Source organism: Aythya marila, assembly GCF_965140915.1.
Source record: "Aythya marila genome assembly, chromosome: 2".
NCBI classification, from domain to species: domain Eukaryota; kingdom Metazoa; phylum Chordata; class Aves; order Anseriformes; family Anatidae; genus Aythya; species Aythya marila.
In genome coordinates this window covers 46,286,525-46,299,919 of record NC_139043.1, presented here as the reverse complement: position 1 = coordinate 46,299,919, position 13,395 = coordinate 46,286,525, and the positions used below count along the sequence as shown (strand labels likewise).

The window sequence follows — 13,395 nt, the reverse complement described above, 5'->3', positions numbered from 1 at the left end:
TACAGTTGGATATGTGAAATTGGTCATCCACTTTCGGGTTACATTATTTCTAGTTTCAGACCTGGTCATCATTATCTGTGATGAATTTATGGCAAATTCATCTTGATTTTGTGCATCTCTGATCGTCTTCACTGGCTGACTTTCATCTTCTATCTATGCCAGAATTTTCTAGTTGTTTTGAAAGAGTAAAACAGTCCTGTGGAACATCAGTTTATCCTGAATCTTCAACTTCTCCAGCACTTAAATCAAACTTCCCTAAAGGTGTAGGAGCCTCGAAGACATTTTCAGCCCTGGATGTAGCTTTGAATTCTCTAGCTTTTTCTCCTGTGTCTGTCGATCTTCAGATCTGGAAGACTGTCAAAATGTATTTACGCTTGCGGTGGTTTCGCACAGACGGCCAACTTAAACTCCATCACACCGCTCTCACTCCCTCTCCTCAAAGGAAGACGGGGTGAGAAAATATGACAAGAAAAAAAAAAGGCTCACTGGTTGAGATGAGGATAATATAATTAAAGGAAAAACAAAGGGGGAAAAAAGCATCAAAAAAGTAAAGACCTCACAGAAGCAAAGAGAGAGAAAGCAATTTTTCTCTACTTGAGCAGTGTTTGGCCATGTCCTAGGAAGCAGGGCCTCAACACGTGCAGTGGTTGTTTGAGAGGAAGGATGTCTTCATAATGAGACCCCAACCCTCCTTCCCCTTCCCCAGCTTTTATCACTGAGCATGACACCATTTGGTGTGGAATATCCCCATGGTAGGGGGAAGGTTAACTCCATCCCAGCCAGACCCAGTACCATGCTTTACCTTGAATGTTTCAGCCTTGTGGTTCATTAAGACAGGAGTGATTTCTTTTTTGATTAGATGTATGCATCTGAAGTTCTTTTCTGTCTTCCCAAGCCATAAAAAATGAAAGTATTCCATGTAGAAACAGGCTCTGCAACCTAATATTTCCAAGTTTCTCACCACTGAGTCATTAACAGAAATTCAAAAATGGAATTCATTTGATAGGTTTATCACTCTCTACTTTCTGAATTATAACACTGTATTTGTTCTTCGTATATGGCAGAATCCAACCTGGTTTTATTTTTGTTTATTTCCCTGTGTGCTGGGAGTTTTTTGTTTATTTCCCTGTGTGCTGGGAGTTCACTTGTGTCTCCTGTTGATTATTTTTTCTATGCTGCCTCGTAAACAAACCTTGTGGCATAGGTGACTGGGACTTCTGTGCATGCCTTTGAGAGTCAGAATTTTTGTTTAAGGAATCATATCAGTGATTGCAAAAGGATAATTGGCAGAAAATTAATCAAACTAACTTACCAATTCAGAAGATACCTTACCAAGCATGTCAGTGATTTAAAACAAACAAACAAACAAACAAAAAAAAAACACAAAACATGGAAGCAAAATTCATGGAGTTGGTATTTAACTTTTCAAAATGTAGTTTATACTATTCAGAAACTTTTGTGCTGGCTTAGGTCAGCTTCAATTCAAAAAGTGTCACATACCCAAACAGGCTCCATATGCCTTTTTAAAATTACTGATGGTTTTAATGTAAATTTGTAGAGTTACGGTTTTGCAGAGTGTAATGCTGCTGGATTTAAAGATGAAAAGTGTTCACTTTCCCTCAAGCAGTGTTTAAAAAACTCCTCATTTGCACAGAACGTAAATTTTTACAGTTGAATATAGAAGTACATTACTGTGTGTAAGAATTAACGCTCCCTTCTACTTCTGTGTTAGTGAGTATCCTAGGTTAGTTTACAGCAACTGTTACAAAGACATATGTGTACATCCTATATAGGTTTTTTCTCCTATTGCACTACAGAAGGTGTTCATGTTTTGCAAGTTGCTGGTTTTCTGCTTCATTTGTCATTTGGAGCCTGGACAAGAAACCAAAGCAGTGTGCTGTGTACAAAGAGCAGAGAATCGTACTTCCACGTCGAATTTATTTTAAAAAATTTAATCACACTGTACTACCGTTCACATACACGTTAAGATGTGAAGGGTTTGTGTTTCTATACTCTGCTAGGCTGCGTCATCATATGGAATAAGTTCTGTTATTTTCATTCAGGTGAAGCAAAGTTGGCTCTTACACACCGTATTTAGCTGTGTGAAGCAATTGCATTGTTAAGAGAAGAATTGGACTCAGACAAACTACAGCCTGTAACTCCTAATCAGGCCAGCTAACTAGAGTTAAAATCATTATCACACTGGTATTAAGGATCTTGATGTATTAATCCTGCAGTGAAAAAACATCTAGGCAGTTTTTCTGGCAAGCAATTACAGTCTGTTTCAGCAGAGCACATGCATGCTTAAATGCATCTGCCAGCAAAAATACAATGTAGATTAGGATGGATATCCAAGCAGAGATTTTAGAAAAATCTGCTGATGTGTCCAGCCAGTTCTTTGCGTATTGGCCCAATTTCATACTTGATAAATTGCATAAAATGCTTCCAAAGAATGTATCCAAGTATTGTATATATATATATCCAGTTATTTTTTATTCTTTGGTAGATATATTTGTCTGTGGATTATTCACAGCAGATAAAGCTCAGTATTCTCTGGATCACTTAAATTGGTGAGAATAATGAGATTTGGGGATTCTCCATGACACAGTACACTCACAGTTGTAAACTAAAACTCGTTAAGATTACAGTATGATTGAAAACTTCCAAAACCTTACCATTCTTTTATTTATAAATCATCAGAGAAGGAATTTGATTATTAAGGATGTAGAAAGCAATATTAATCCCAAGTGCTGGTGTAATATTACGATTTATGAAGCATATGTCAATTATTTTACTTTGAGAAATAGATATACAACAGAACAGTAACTAGAAAGTAATCCTTTTAATACATTTTACACAACTCACTTTGAAAATATTTCCAAATGTACTTAAAATATAACAGTTGAAAACAAATGAATTATATATTCGGTAATTATCGAACTTCCAACTATTTAATTTGAGCAGAATGTAATAGTTCCTGTCCATCTTTGCAGGTTGTTAGCAGTTAATGAGATAATAAAGAGCTTGGATGTTTGATGTTGGAGTCACAGCTAATGGAAAAATTATTCAACATGTTGCCTTATTCTTGGTTTTTAACTGTAATTGTTCACCATCTGTCCGAGTGACTCATGCCTCTGGCTGTACTTCTGCCAAAGTAAAGATTTTGGACAGTCATGGAGTATTCATAACAGAAATGTGAAATGTTACGAAGTGAAAATTGAGATGAGCTCTGAGCTATCCAGCACATTGTACTTCTTCTCCTTTAATTTTTTATAGATTTCTTTTACTAAAAGCATATTGGCTTTAGGCAAATGTTAGTTGGAATAGTCCATCATGGCTTCTGTGCCATACGTTAGAAAGCACATTAATATATGGATATATCTCTTACTGAGTGTAAATAAACATAGAAAGGTATAGGTATGGCTGTTAGATGTTCTGGATAATGAAGGAGCAAACAATTTCTTCTGCACTGTGTATTTCAAAGCTGTTGTAATACACTCACATTTTGAATTTAACGTGAATCCTTATTGTTACAACTTGGTTTCATTTTTTTGTACGATTATATCAGCTGAAAATCCCACTTAGTTTTAGAGACATGGTTGTGCTTGGTAAAATATCAGTAAGAAACACAAAAAGAGGATAGGCAGCTGGATACTATCTTGCCATTTTAAGTCAGAGCTGGAAAATTTTAGGATATGTAAATGTCTTTTGTCTGACTGCCATCTCCAGGCTATTGTTTAGAACAGCTAATCCAATTGTAGACTTCATAACTGCAAGCACATCTCTTATTTATCAGTAGTCTTGTTCAGCTCATTAAGTAACTTATACTTCGTACAATTCATATCCATTAGGAATATTTGTTATGGTTATTTTCATCCAGGGGTTTTGTTCTGTGTTTAAAGTTTAGTCTGTTCAAAAGTGCAGCCTCTTTTAATAACACCAGGATATCAGTTGAAGACATTGTACCTCTCTCCTGTGCCATGTTAATTTTATTCTCAAAGATGATTTTATTTTCAAAGATGAATTTGAAGCAGCAGCAGTATAAAAATACCTCTTCCTATCTTTGACCAGCACCTTATTGTTTTGCTGTTAGTTACAATTAAACCCATAGTCCTAATTTATGTGCGTTGTATAAAAGCATTTGTACAAAAGCTGAACATCCTAACTATTTCTTCTATTGCATCAGGCTATGTTTGATGCTTTGTCTGATCTCCCTGAATGGTACGGTATAAAAGAAATGCAAGCAAATTGGATAGGTGACTGCGTTGGATGTTCCTTTGACTTCTTGCTAAAGGTGAGTCAGAAATTTCAACACTGCTGTCTTTGCTGGGCTAAATGCAATTCCTGAAATGCATAATGGGACAGATTTTCAGATCTAAAAAGCATGAAACCTCCTAAAAGTTAGAGTTATGTGTTCATGCCTGGACCTGCATTGCTTTCTGAAGAACATTTGTGTGTTGGGGTGATACTCCCTGCTGTCCTTCTTAGGAAAGCATTTGTGTGTCCAAGTGCAAAACTGGATGCCAATTGGCTATGTGTATTTGTGCAAAAATACATGCCAGCTAATAAGCATTCCTGGAAGCCAGGATATTTAAGCAGTACCACGAGCAGTATCAAGTGGTACTGTACAAGTCAGCTGGGTTCTGGCTATGCTTTAGCTCCTCTCTGCACAGCACCTTCTCCATCGGACCCAGGCTGACATCAGTCATGCCGCTTTAGTTAGGTCTCATTTACTAAATACAATAAAATGATAAAAACCAGAAAATTAGGTGGTGATAGACCTACAGAGAAGCCTGGATAGAAAGAAAGCAGTGGAATAAAAAAGGAACCTTTAGAAAATTGCAGTTATTCAGAGAACGGTGGGAAAATCTGAAGTCCTTCAGATTTTCAGAGGCCCTAATGGAATTTCAGCCCTTTTGCTTCTGTGTTTTATTGTTTTCATTTACTCTGGTCTAACACTTTAAAAATGACTTATTTTAAAATGCTAGATTTCTGGGAACCTCCAATGGAGACAGTTTGAACTTTCCTCGTACCTCTGAATTGCACATTGCTAAAAAGATGTATTTTTGAGGTTAAGTTGCTTTAATCAATTGTTTCTGAAAATGTGTATCAGTTTTGCTGTAGAAGAATCTCCTTCTAAGAACCTCACACAATCCACAGTTAATTGACATAGAATATAGAGCCTATTGATAGTTTCAGGTAGTAATTTCATAAGCAGCCCTCCGTGTTTATTACTCATGTTTTATGTCCAGTTGTTTTAATCTTGTGACACCCTTTCCAGCTTCTATAAATTTACTCTTGTACATAATGTTGCAGCATTTATTTCATGAGAGAAGTGTGATAGAAAGCCCAGTAGCCGAGAAAATCGAAAAATCACTTTAGAGTTTAAAGGTAGCATCTGATTTAGGTGGGCTTGGCTATTGCCATTCCTTGAAATCAGAGCACTGTATATTAAAAGTGAACAGAAGGATTCTGAGTTACTTAACCAGGGATTGAGTGTGGCTCAGTAGTACAATGAAATATTATGTGTGATTTTACTTTATTTATTTATGTTTGAATAGATTATAAAGCAACTTTCTCAAAGTCTTAAAAGTAAATTTTGTCAAAATTTGATTCTGGAAACTCCCTGTAGTGAGAATGTGTCCAGCTTTGATATTTAGACTTACATATGTCTATAGGGTGGGGGTAGATCTGTCAATTGTGTAAGCAGGAAAATAAATGTAAAACCACTGCACTTCTAATGGAGGAAAAAAAATAATCAGGGATATTTTCTGCTTTTTTTCAGGTTAATGGTGAAGTAACAGAAGAGAAGCTTGCAGCTTACACTTATACGCCTGAAGCCATTTATGGAGCTTCCCATTTATGTATTTTACCAACTCACAGACTGCTGCATGGGAATAGCAGTCTGAAGGAAGTCTTTCAGAGGGAGTTCATCCCAGGGAAAGGTGATATTTTTCTCATTCTGCACGTTGTTATAAAAGAGTATCAATTTTAGAGAATGATCTTCAGAAAATGTGTGTCCAGCTGGGCATGAACTGTTCCTGTTAAGAAGGAACATTTCCTTTTGATCCTTTGTATATGTCAAAAAGTATCATACCAGTCTGTCCTGGCTTCAGATACAGTTACAGCAGTTACGTTAGAATTTTTGCCTTTTATAATGGCTGTAAAACTTCACATATATCAAAGTATTGGAACAGGTTCTTGTTTCCTCATATAAGCAAAATGAATACTCCAACTCTGACTTATGTGAGCCCATTGGCCACATAGCCATTACCACTATGTGGTAATTTGTCATTAGCACAGGGTATGGAACCAGCTCTTGCACTAACAGTCATTTTCCTCTCGTAGGGAACATAAAGAGGACAACAGATAATTAATACATAGCAAAGTGGATCATCAATATATAGCAAAATAATACTCTGCCATGGAGATCCTCATTTAATACAAGATTCTAATGGAGTAAATTCAGAGTAGCCTTATGGTAGGTCCTGGCCTGTACAGGGAATACAAATAAGTGGTAATTTTTTTTATTTAATTAGTGTTAATTGGTTTCTTAAAGGTTCCTACCATGCACTCTGTCTGTACTCCACATCCTTGGCCTGACATTTTTTATTGTTTGGAAAATGTAAAAATCACAAGAGTAAATACAAAGTATATTGAATATATTTTGTTTCCACCTCAGGTTTGTGTTCAATATTTATTATTTTCTAAAATGTGGCAAAAAAATCTGGCTTCATTGTATATAACATCCAATGTCAACATTGGATATATAACATCCAATGTCAACAGCAAATGAAGCAGGAATCTTATGGGAAATAGTTGTGGTTGCAAAGAACCTGCTTTATTTTGAGGTGTTTCATTTCTATAACCTTAATAACATTTTCTTGGTAGCAGGAAAAATGGAGCTTGAATGTGTGGAGTATGTAGAGTCCTTGTCTCAGAGCCAAGCAAAGCTTGGAGAATTTTTATTAAGGAATAAAGGAACAAATTTTCAATTTGTACAATTCAAAAAACAAAGCACTGACCCCAGAAATGCACATTCATGTATGTGCCTGTATCTTTGTTGAACCCTTGTGCTTTAAGCCAAACCACACAACTGCAAAACTTGTTTTTCGTGTGGAGCAGTATTTTTTTTTTTATATTAATTTTACATGGAAATATTTGAAAGGCTTTTTTTTGGGTTTCTGTTAACAGTAAACTTCACCTTTTGGTTGAGCTACATTAAGAAACTTTCAGATTAATGACAGCAATAAGACATTCAAAAAGAGTCTTTAAAGTGGAAACAGTTCCAGAATCATAAATCTACTATTGCTACTTGTAAATGTACTTACATACATTCTTCAGTTGAACTTGGCTGATACTTTGTACTGTTCCCTGAGCATTTCAAAGACAAAGATTGGTGTTTTCCAAAGAAGAAAACATAAAAGAGAAGAATTCTTACATGGACATTCAGGTTTGCATTTCAGTTACGTTATTTAGTAAGGGTCAACAATGGCATTGAAGTCAAAAGAAACGTAAGATGGCCTTGAATAGGCCATATTTCCATCATTAACTAGATTAAAAAATATGAATCATCAATGACATTATAAAAAAAAAATAAAATTATTTTTGCTTTGCAGCAAGTGTAGTTTTGTAACTCTCTTTCTTCATTGTGTTCTCATTTAGATAATTAAGATGGTATGTATCTATTCAAGGGAGAAAAAAGGATGTCGTATGGCAAAGTAACTTAAAGTTCTTATAGCTGTACTCCTAGAGTAAAGCTCTGTATTTTATCAGAGCTGTATTTCTATATTATATCAGAGTCATTATCATTTAAATAGAAGTGAGCAACCAGTTTTCAGGCATTCATTTTTTTTGCGTAGAAAAAAATATGTTAATCTAGAATCTGGTAAGTCTTCCTCTAAGTCACCTTCTAAGTATGATATGTCTGAGATTTGACCCTTACATTGTTCATTAGCTCATTATAATACCAGACATGCATTGTTTTACATTTGTAACTGTAGTATCGTTTCTTTACAGCTATTATAATAATGATGTGAGCAAAAGAAAGAGCATCTCCATAAGCTGGAGAATTACTATTTTGAGTTCCAGCATAAAATCAGAATTATTGCTGGGTGGGAGAGAGGAGTTATTTTTAAAAACCGTCTGCCCTACCCACTCTGCTTCCTGTTCACAAGGCGTTTTTCTTAGTTGCTTTTAAAAAGTGAGATTATTCATTTTGTACCTTTTTTTAAACAGAGGGGGAAAGCTAAGTGCAGTGGTTTGAACAGGAGAAATTTTCTCTAGAATATGTATATCTCAGAGACCTGAAATTTGAAAAAGTAGTAAGGTAAATAAGTATATAGTTAGTTTTAAAAAGGCTGATGAGATAAAGTAGCCCTGTACTGTAGAATGATGTTATTTTATTTAAGGCAGACTTTATGTAAGCCTCAGACTCTCCACAGCTTTCCACAAAGGTGGGCGAAAGGGAGCTCTCAGTGGTCTGTATTATGATTATCGTATGGAGAGTCATATTCCTTAAACACTGATTTGGTACCTCATCCGTGCAAAATGAGAATAAATTTCATCAACTGTATGTGAGTCTCTAAAAATAGGTCTTAAAAATGGAGGCCTTTTAAACTTTCACTGACCACTAAAGGTCCCAAGATCCTATTTGTCAAGGGTAGGCATTGTACTGCAGAACCTTTGACTAAGTAAGTTTGCTTTCCTTACTGCTGCATGGCATGATGTGCAGTGTTAATGCACATGACTGAGTTTCAAAAGCATCAGCTCTTTACGTAGTAGTTTGGAAGCTGCTTTTAGCTTTAAAAGCACTAAAAATAATATCAAGAAACAGGTCCAAATTGAGATCTGGATTTTGAATCTTCAAAACTTGGGATGTACAAGTTAGATTTTCTTCTTACCAGGACACCGAAGTAACACAGTGTAAGTCAATTTCAGTTGATCACAGTCCTCATCCTTGATTTTCTTCCTCTGACTCCACTTTCCTGTGAACATTTGGTTCCAAGATATTTTCTGTAGGCTAATCCCTAATATCAACATGAATATTCTGTTTGGAAATCAGTTGGTTACTTAGATTTTCTTTTTACGTTGGTCAGTGATGCATAGTCCTTCTGTAAGAAAGCAAGTCATAAGCATAGTGTATATGCTTCCCTTCAGATTCATCTAAATAACTGAATGTTCTGCTTAATTTTGGAATAATGTCTGTGAGTATGTATTAGAGTCAATTCATACAACTTTGCAGCAAGCCTGCATTTTGATCAAGGATTTTTTTTTATTGTAGTCCCCATCTTACTGAGTTTTTAGTCAAGTGTTTGTTATAAAAATGTTTTCTAATCATGAAAATTTATTAGTCACGTTTGACTCACAGAGGATTTTAGTATCTGTGAACTTTTTAGAAATGTGATTACGTTTTTTATTATCTTTCTTATTTAAACAAAATTTTAATATAAATTTAATGTATAAGATGAACTGAGTTTTAACAGTAAGTAATGTTCTTATCATATCATCTGTCATATTTTACTTATTGTGATCATTTGTTTTCAGACTCACTCACTTCAGTGACAGCTGTGAATTTGCTTACCAATCAAGAGATTCCTGTAGTAATCTCAGCAACAAGTTTTGAGAATTTTCTTGACACTAAAATAGGTATGTGACAGTTATTGTGTAAGTAGAGTAGTATAGTTTTCAGCTGCTGTGTTGGAGCACCAGATACTTTTGTGATAAATCTTTGATCATTGCAGTTCTCTTCTGGACTTTGGAACTCTGTTCTTCATTACTGTTCTTCATTAATGAAGAAGGAAAGGAAAAGTAGCAATGTAGAATCTGTCTGGGGGAGAGATTTACAGGATGATGCATTTTAATGGAAATATTATAAAATTAGTTCATTTAATGAGCTAAATTTGAGGATCTGCATATCTCAAGAGGATTGATTACCTACAATGCATGCGTATTTGGCTCTTACCATCCTTAATCAAAACAGAACTGTACCATTGTTTGACAAAAACATTTTACAAATAACTGACTTTTTTTTTTATATGCTTAAAAAAGGATGTGCATAGTTATAGAGAAATGTTTCAGACAGGTTTAGGTTTCCCCCAGTAAAGATCCAAAAATTCCAGGTTTGTGTTGAAATCGGGAAACCAATTCAGAGTGGGCAGTAACTGTTCAGGTAGTCTTGGACAGTTGTCTTACACCCTTTAGCTCTAAAGGAAGTATTAAGTTTAAGTAATAAGTTTAGGCCCCTAATTTAGGATTGAGGAGGTTCCATAAACAGATGGGGAAGGACATTGCGAGTGGATAATCTCAATCATCTGAAATGGGCTTCTGTTCTCAAAGCTGTCCCATGAAGCAGCCTATCTTGCTCCTTTCTGCACAAGGGAGCCTAGTGCTTCAACCTGGGCAGGTAGGTACATACATGATGTGGCAGTCCTTCTAAATAAAAACTTGAAATTGCACTAACTTTTAATAGTTATGTCCATCTTTTTTCTGCAAGGTTTATCTTCATCAATAGTACACACCAAGCGTCTTGTTTACTGTTAGTTTTTGCTGTGGTTTCATCTTAGCTGAAATAAACAGGCAACATTCTGTGCCAGTACTAATGGGATATGGTTCTTTTATACCTCTTCACTCACACACACAGACACACACTGCCATTGCACTACCTTCCTTATTCCTTAACTTCCATTTGTTTTCTCCCTTTTGCTGTTACTTCTTTCCTTCTCTGCAGCTGCTAAGACATCCTCTACACCACTGCCTATGTGGTGGCTTTTCCTGCACAGCAACTGAACTGAATAAAACTAGCTGACTGTGGAGAACTACTTAGGTGGCTGTACCATGCTACTAAATGCTGCTTTTACTGAGAACATTGTGCAAAAGTATCTTGGATGACCCTCATAAGGCTGATTGAAATTATCCACTTAGGCTGTATACCTTCCTTATTACATGCCCACATCTTACACTTTAGAAGTGAATCTGTTTTTGAAAACCAGAACCTCCCCTTGCGTAAGAGAAGCCAAATAATTGAGATACCTAATCTTATTTTTCATTAAAAGCCTCCAGCTTGTTAACTGGCATATACCTTGGCCTTATGTCTGTTGGAAGTATCCCAGATCTTCCCAGGAAGTTCTGGATGCCAGCTGTTGAGCTTTGGGAAAGTGCTTTATAGAATCATCTTTTCAACAGAAGGAAGACCAAAAAGTGGGGTACTCTTTTTTCCATTTGTAGAACATATTGTGAAGACACCTGTTGTAGACTGCAGGGCTCTTTGACAAATTAAGATTCAGACTTCACGCTATAATTGAGCCCTTAAATTGTAAGAGCTTACATCTGCTGAAAAGATTAAACAGTGATTTTGTGTTTTGTTTTTAGGAAGTTACTTGTCACAGGGGAGTTTTGCTTGGTTTTCTTTAGTTTTCTGCTTCTGAATTTCCATGTATTGACAGAGTTTATGTATTTACCATAGCAGGCAATTCACTGCTTGATCAAAGATGTTTGTTAAGCTGGTTTTGAATAAAGTAGTTTGTGTATTAATAATTTGAATGTGCTTAGCAATATTTTGAGAGTTATTACAGTTTTCACCAACCTGATGTTTGCATCGAATTTTTTGGAATAAGCTGCTTTACCTTTTAAAGATGACAGTAATTGTGCGAGATTGTTCATATTAAATATTAAAGAAATTATCACCAAGAGGAAAAAGTATGCAGTAGGATGTATCTCAGTGTGGAAATAATACATCTGATACTAACAGATGTATTCAGAAATAACATAGAGAAAATAAAGTTAAGAAATTTCTTAACACGCCATGAAAGGTAGCCCTCCAAATCAGCAAAAACTTGTCTTTTAAAATACATACAGCAAAATCAGAGGGAAAACATCACTATCTATCAATATGAATGAGAAATATTTAAAGATAACATGTCATTTTGTGATGCTGGTAAATTGCTATAATAAGATGTTTTATATGAGTTAGAGAAACTTATGTTCAAATTGTAAGAATATCCCCTGAATAAGAAGATGGAAAGGAAAGATTGCACCATGGGCCTTAAATACTGGGACTTCTAGGAATTACTTTAACAGTGGTCATAAGTGCTCTCACTAGATACATTCTGAATAGAAAACTGATGTTACTCAAATTGTTTCCCTGAGATAAACAAATCATGTCTTTTGTAATAAGTTAAAGGATAGTAATGTTGGGGACTATTGAGTTATGGTACATTTTAATAAGCTATGAAAGCAGAAAGATTAAATGTACTGTTGAAACAAGAAGACTGTATAACCTGTTTCATATTTTTGTCATGTTAGCAAATTGAATTTAATTTTTTATTACTTAAATATGTATTTATGTTATATATAGTTAATATAATTGTATTTAAAATTGATTATTTGTCTAAATTGTATAGCTTAATTTTTAGGCTTTTTCTAAACCATCTCATTTTCAGCTTGCTCTGAGGTAGAATGTTGATTAACATTTGGTTTACTGAGAAAATATGTCAATAATTATTGCTGCTTGAATTTCACTGCTTAAAGAACAGGAAAACATTTTTTATTTTTCTTACATTTTTAAACCCTTTTGGAAAAACATAAATTGTTAAAAAGAGCGTTTCATAGAAATAAAAACTTTTATCCCCAAAATGGTGATTGATATCCATGTTAGTCAATACCAGATTTTTTTTCCCCTAGGAATTCCAAGTACTAGTGCAGAAGATGCTGCAATAGCTAAGAATCTGGGCATTTCTTTCACTGAAGTCATTGAAAAATTGCCAAATGGTCTGGAGAGAGTCATTAATTCTGGAGAGGTGGGTATGCAAGTATGGAGTTCTTTCTAACTTACAGTAACAATGTAAGCTGTTTTCTTGAGTATCCCAAATACTTTGCCTGATTAAAGGGATTTTTTTTTTATTTATTTTTTTATATTTTTAAGACTTAAACTGAATGTATGCAACCAAATTTTTGAGAGGAATTTAATCGTAAAAGCACAGAATCACAGAATGGCTTGGGTTTGAAAACTCCATAAATATCACCTAGTTCCAACGACCCTGCCATGCACCATAAATATCACCTAGTTCCAATGACCCTCCCACAGGACCAGGTTGCCCAAAGCCCCATCCAGCCTGGCCTTGAACACCTCCAGGGATGGGGCACCCACAGCTTCTCTGGGCAGCCTGTGCCAGTGCCTCACCACCCTCACAGTGAAGAATTTCGTCTGAATATCTGAAATAAATCTACCCCTTTTTTAGCTTAAAGCCATTACCGCTTGTCCTATCACTACACTCTGGTAAAGAATCTCTCTTCAGCTTTCCTGTAGTCCCCCTTTAGGTACCAGAAGGCTGCTATAAGGTCTCCCTGCAGCCTTCTCTTCTCCAGCTTGAACAACCCCAACTCTCCCAGCCTCTT

The 13,395-nt window shown here is 35.4% G+C and overlaps 1 protein-coding gene across 5 annotated transcripts in view; it reads left to right on the top strand.

Moving 5' to 3' along the window:
• The window catches only part of LARS2 (leucyl-tRNA synthetase 2, mitochondrial), a 108,192-nt gene that overhangs the window by 53,202 nt on the left and 41,595 nt on the right, over window positions 1-13,395 (top strand). For all 5 annotated transcript variants that reach the window (XM_082752647.1, XM_082752650.1, XM_082752648.1 and 2 more), the window contains exons 8-11: window positions 4,187-4,294; window positions 5,786-5,945; window positions 9,547-9,648; window positions 12,682-12,797. In XM_082752647.1, the coding sequence (XP_082608773.1) occupies window positions 4,187-4,294; window positions 5,786-5,945; window positions 9,547-9,648; window positions 12,682-12,797 (486 nt within the window). The remainder of the gene's footprint in view (window positions 1-4,186; window positions 4,295-5,785; window positions 5,946-9,546; window positions 9,649-12,681; window positions 12,798-13,395) is intronic.